At 36.1% G+C, this 6,000-nt stretch overlaps 1 protein-coding gene across 1 annotated transcript in view; it reads right to left on the bottom strand.

Moving 5' to 3' along the window:
* Window positions 1-305: 305 nt before the first annotated feature.
* LOC128015111 (lipoma-preferred partner homolog) overlaps window positions 306-6,000 on the bottom strand; it is a 92,989-nt gene continuing 87,294 nt past the window's right edge. The window contains exons 5-7 of the mRNA XM_052598802.1: window positions 4,818-4,996; window positions 3,273-3,393; window positions 306-3,153 (exon numbers count right to left, since the gene is read on the bottom strand). Coding sequence (XP_052454762.1) covers window positions 3,025-3,153; window positions 3,273-3,393; window positions 4,818-4,996 — 429 coding nt within the window. The 3' untranslated portion in view covers window positions 306-3,024. The remainder of the gene's footprint in view (window positions 3,154-3,272; window positions 3,394-4,817; window positions 4,997-6,000) is intronic.

Genomic DNA, 6,000 nt, shown 5'->3' with positions numbered 1-6,000 from the left:
TCATGATTTCACTGATTAAATATCTAAGCAACAAAAGATGAAAAATGCTCTCAGACGGTAAAGTTTTGAGCTCATCTAAATCATAATACTGTGCTGATTGTCTTTTTAGATGCCACCTAAAGTAGCCAAGCATGTGCTGAATGTATCACTGATATCAGCATGTAGCATGCTAAATGAATTCTCCTTTAGGTTGTGCAAAGAGTACAATGAAAATCTGTCTCTGTTACCTGGGAAACCTGCCAAAAGCTGGAAAGAGCTGAAATATGAATTAACAGGAGCATACAAAAAGAAGAAGCGAGTAATCATTATGGAGTTTTTCAAAAGGTTTATTAATTATAGAGGAAGTTGTATGTGATCAAAAACAACAGAGTGTAAGAACAGAATCCATGTATTTACTTAGCATGTCACTAGAGCACAGATTAGGTTGTTTTATGTAATAATTATTCATGAAAAAAAAACATCAAAGTGCCCTATATGACAATTAAAGTAGCCTATACCATGTATTTTAAGGCACTGGAATGCTGGTACTCTGCATCTGCTGCAACAACAATTTCATATAATCATCAGGTTATTGCTACTGTAATGATCACAGATGGGGAAACTTAGTACAAAGTGTTTTAAACTGCATCCTGATCAAATACTTGAACAGAAGAAATCAATTTGAACAACTCAAATGAACAAAAATGCTTAACAGATGAAGCAAATCTATAAGCAGTCTGAATTAAAAGAACTTGAGATGGGTTTGGTGGAATAAACAGTAAAGCCAAAGAGAGGAAGGACAACCTAAATGTTCCAAGTTATACAACTATAATTCTCTTTCATATAACACTTAATGTTTTTAAAGACATAATACAAAGAAATATCGAATTAAGTCTTAAAATATTTGGTCTTTCTATATAAAACCTGGAAATAAAGATGGTTTCAAGTAGCGAACATGCATAGCCTCTAGGTAGCGTGAATAGAAAAAAAACCCCCAACAAAAACAAAACAGACCATTCAAACATCATCTCCTTCGGCACGAAACATCAGCCACAAGCCACAGCTGTGTTTGTGCACAAACACCACCACCTCAGTTTCACACAAGCTGGAAAAGGCACATACAGAAAAAGTGCTAAGAAAGAGAGGTACAGATTGAAGCACTGCAGCACTAATGAAGCCCTTGTGGCTTAAAGCTAGCGCATTTCATTTTACACCCAAAATCAACAAACTGTCATAATAAATCGAGAGGTGTACGTAACCATGTATTTCTATCCGGTTTGCATATATATCATAGCATTCACATCTGAATTTACCCTTCAACCAGAGGGGGAAGTTCCCTGGGGCATCACTGCAGCACACTGATATGAGCGGAAATTTCCTGAGGTGTTGACTCTCTAAACCTCGAAATTTAAATGGCACTCTGTAGATATACTGTATATACTGTACATAATTTCAGATTTTCCCAAACTGTGTGCATTGTAGCTTTAAGAACAACTTGAACACTTTCTCATCGAATAAAAAACCGTCTGCATATCCTGCTTAGTAAAGTGTCAATGCAACAACAAAGAAGAAATTTGCATAATGATATTGTGCATGTACAAAAATTACGAAAGAAATATTAGTCTCCCTAAATGGTTGTCCTATTTTTAATAATACTTTCACGTCTATCTCTACCTAGTTTACTTAATACTCATACAATAAATTCACAATTTGAGGATATTTAAAATATTGTCTTCTCATCAGCCCTTAAAGTCTTAGATGAGATAAGATCAAATAAAACACATTTCCAACACCCTTTCAGCCCTGATTGTCACACTTTAAATCTAATCTGACAGTTTTTCCTCTGAGAATTTTAATTTAATAATCTGCCGTGACATTATTGCACAATTCACTGTGCATATCTAAATACATATACTTTATCCTTAGACCTTTTAACTATTTTTACTCATGATATACAAATAGATGAGATAACTGAGCGCAATTAAAAAAAATAATAAAGAAAAAATAAAAAATACCACCGAACCACAAAGAAGTTCCAAAGCGCAGAAGGTTTCTCGCTAAATTCACTTGAATTGAAGCGGTACACTTAGGAAGAAACAGGAAACCACACTCAGTGAACCACAACGTGTTTAGGTTTCTGAGCTACTCAAGGTCATTCACAGTCCTTAAAGGATAAAACACTCTTCCCATTAGATTTCATAAGCATACAATAATATACATACACACTGTCCCAGAGAAAGTAAATGTAGCTCTTTGGTAACTTTCATCTCAAAGGGTGAATTCAGAAATGTAAATCGAAAGGCTATGGATTCACACACATACAGCTGTACAGTATGTACACAAAAACATGAACCGATGAAGCAGGTGTGATGCATGAGTCGAGGTGAAGATCCAGGTCTTTCTAAACTGACTTGTGTACCTTATCAAACATGAAACCTCCAATATCACAGCCGCCATAAGGAGATATGCTTGAATGATGTGTAATGAAAACTTCAGATTATTTCATGAAGCAGCTGCAGAGAATGTATACTTGTGTGACTAGTAGCTCTATGTGAAAGTGTATTTGGACTGTGGCAATACAACGGCAAGATGAAAAATAAAATAACAGCTGTAGGTTACTGGAATGCATAGCGATCAGACAGCATGGTCCCTTTTTAGAGGCAGATTCTATCATTTTCTGTGATGGTTTTCTTGACGTCCCACTTCCTGATTGAACAGCTCTGTGAACGTTAGTTAGAATCGAACAGCTTTGCTCTATATGTTAAGGCCTAATTCGTTTAGGTGTTTACAAGCAGCTGTAGTGGGCACTGGTGAATACATATCTGTTAATAAAAATGCTTGGACAGAAAAAATTAGTGCAATTTTAATATAAGGCACAGTGTGTGGAGGAGCCCCTTAAGTGGACTGATAAGCTTTATGTGTACCTGTGCATTTGTCTGACCATAAATATGTGTGTGCAGTGATGTGACAGGATATGGTGTTTCTCAGGCTTCGATAAATGCAGGAACATTGGGGACCTGCATGTACCGTAGATATGTGTGTTACTCAGAGGTCAGTCGTAGCCTTGGCAGTGAGGGCCTGGATGCGACTGGTGTTGCAGTTTTTGCAGAGAACATGGCCATCCAGAGGGTAGCAACCCTGGTTGTCTCCCTCAGAGAGAAGACAGCCACAGTCCTATAGTAAGGACACACAAATTCGTTTTATAAAGGGTCAAAACTGTCAGTACAAAACTTCTATTTCCGAAGACATTAAGGATTTGTTTTTAACTAACCACCCCAAGGGCTTTCTCTCACCTCACAGCGATAACACTGCACATGGAAGTCACGGTCTAAAGCCACAATACGCACAGTCTCCTCCTGGCCAGGTGCTGGCATTATGGGCTCTTTACACACAGAGCAACGAGGGGCAAATTTCCTTGAAAAAGGGAAGGATAAACAAAGAGAGATCATAAAACAAATCTCTCTAGGACATAGATGCTCAAAGTTGGCTTATGATGACTTTTGATACAAGTGAATTTGATCAAATTAAATAATATACACTATTCAAAACTTGGTTGGTAAGATTTTTTTAAATTAAATGAATACAGGTGCATCTCAATAAATTTGAATGTTGTGGAAAAGTTCATTTATTTCAGTAATTCAACTCAAGTATTAAATAAATGTAATGCACACAGACTGTGAATTGGTGGGTTTTTGTTAAATGTGAGCCAAATTCATCCCAATTAAAAGAACCAAAGACTTAAACTACTTCAGTCTGTGTGCACTGAATTTATTTAATACACGAGTTGCATAATTTGAGTTGAATTACTGAAATAAATTAACTTTTCTATGACATTCTAATTTATTTGAGATGCACCTGTACTTTCATTCAGCAAAGACACAGGACATTTACCAAAAGTGACAGTAAAGACATTTATTATGTTACAAAAGCTTTCTAAATGAATTAAATAAATGCCGTTCTTTTGAAATTCATATTCTGATTTCCACAAAAATAGAAAGCAATATAACTGATGTTTTTGAGCACCATATCAGCATATTAGCATGATTTCTGAAGGTTCATGCGACATTTAAGATTTGAGTAATTACTGCTGAATATCCAGCTTTGCAATCACTGGGAAAAATTATGTTTTAAAATATATAAATATTTTAGTGTTATTTTAAATTATAATATTATTGTAAACAGTATTATTGTTTTACTGTATTTTTAATCAAATAAATGCGTTCTTGGTGAGCATACAAGAACTTAAGAACAAGAAATATAAATACATTTTTAAATATAAATACAATCCTACCGACCCAAACTGTTTTAGAAAGCTTCACAATGGATACATTTGTGTGTTCAGCAATTTGAGAACCCAGGACAGGAACAGAAAGAGTCGAGGCGATTATGTGTACACAAAAGCAAATGTGTCAGGTGATTGGCTTCATTGGGTTTTACCAACAAACGGCAAAAAGAGGGAAGTTCAGCAGATGGTGGCCTAATTACACCACAATAGTAACAATGAGTACAATCCAGGTACAGCCCAACTGTTCCTCGACACAATGGCATTTCTGTTGTGATCATATTCTCACAGTCCCATATTCCTTGTGAAACCTTTCAATTCCTTATTACATACAAACAAGCTGAACAGACTACTTAAAAGTCATGTTTCCTGTAAATAAGATGTGAAATTATTTTGAATGTCCTATCTGAACCCTAAAATAGCTTTTGGTATTTCATTAAGTTTACGTTCATGTAATTGAGATTGAAATAACACAACATGATATGTACTAAATGGGTTTGCATAAATCCTGCATTGTTGTAGGTGGATATACTGTATGAAGCGTGCCTGGTCATACTTGTGGAAGTCTTCGATGCAGTGGATGTGGTTGGAGGCGTCCACAGTAAAGGGAATGCCATCCAGACTCCGATGGCAGACCACACAGGAGAAGCACTTGGGATGATAGGCCTTCCCAGTTGCCCGCAGGATGCGCTCCATTATGGGCTTACTACATATGTTGCAGGTCTCCAGGGTGTTCTAAAATCAAACACAGAGAAACAAAGTTCTAACAGCAACCTGAGATAGATTTATATCAGCACACAAATCAAGCTGAGATAGTGAGATACGTGGCTTGGCAGTTGGAATAACCTTCGAATTTAAGCAAAACTGAAGATATGCTTGATTTATATAATGATAAGAAGCACACATAAAAACAAACGTTTCTATGACTACTTTCCATTCTTTTTCATTGATCAAACATGCTTACATACACATTAAGGCATATTTCACCCAAAAATAAAAGTTTGGTCATAATTTACTCACTCATAATTTCAAACACATTTGACTTACTTTCTTCCAAAGGACAAATTTATTTCCATTACTGTTCTTAACCCTTTAACGACCGTTTGTCACCATTAAAGCTGCAGTCGGCAACTTTTGACGCTCTAGCGGTTAATAAACAGAACTGCTTGCGTCTTGCGGAAGAACATTGTAGCCGGATCTACTTCTCTCTGTTTATGTCAATGAAGAATCACAAAGGTACTGGGTTACTCCATCGCGGTACCCCCGAAGCCATCTAAAATAGTCCGAATATAAACACTTATTATAAGTGTACCCTAGTGATTCAGGACAAACTAAAAACACGGTTTGGAAAATGGATTCATGGTGTACTCGCTTATTATATATATTTTTCTACATTTTGAACACAAACAAAGTTACGGACCGCTGCTCTGATTTGTTGTTTCTTAACGGGAGCAGATGAATTTCTGCAAATGGCAATAGGACCACTGGGAGGAGCCAGAGGAGCTTGATTTTTTTCACAGATTATCTGTCTCATATTCTACTGTCAGGACATAATGACAGGTTTAACAAATATGTAAAAAATATATTTTTTTACAAAAGTTACCTACTGCAGCTTTAATGGGTTAGATCAGCCAAAAATTTAAATGGTCATTAATCAACCCCATGCCATTCCAAACCCATATTGCTTACATTAATCTTTGAAGCACAAACTTATTTTGAATGAAACCTGAGAGATTTCT

Source organism: Carassius gibelio, chromosome A6 (assembly GCF_023724105.1).
Source record: "Carassius gibelio isolate Cgi1373 ecotype wild population from Czech Republic chromosome A6, carGib1.2-hapl.c, whole genome shotgun sequence".
Taxonomy (NCBI): Eukaryota; Metazoa; Chordata; class Actinopteri; order Cypriniformes; family Cyprinidae; genus Carassius; species Carassius gibelio.
Note: the sequence above shows the minus strand (reverse complement) of the source record. Positions and strands in the feature narration are given on the sequence as shown.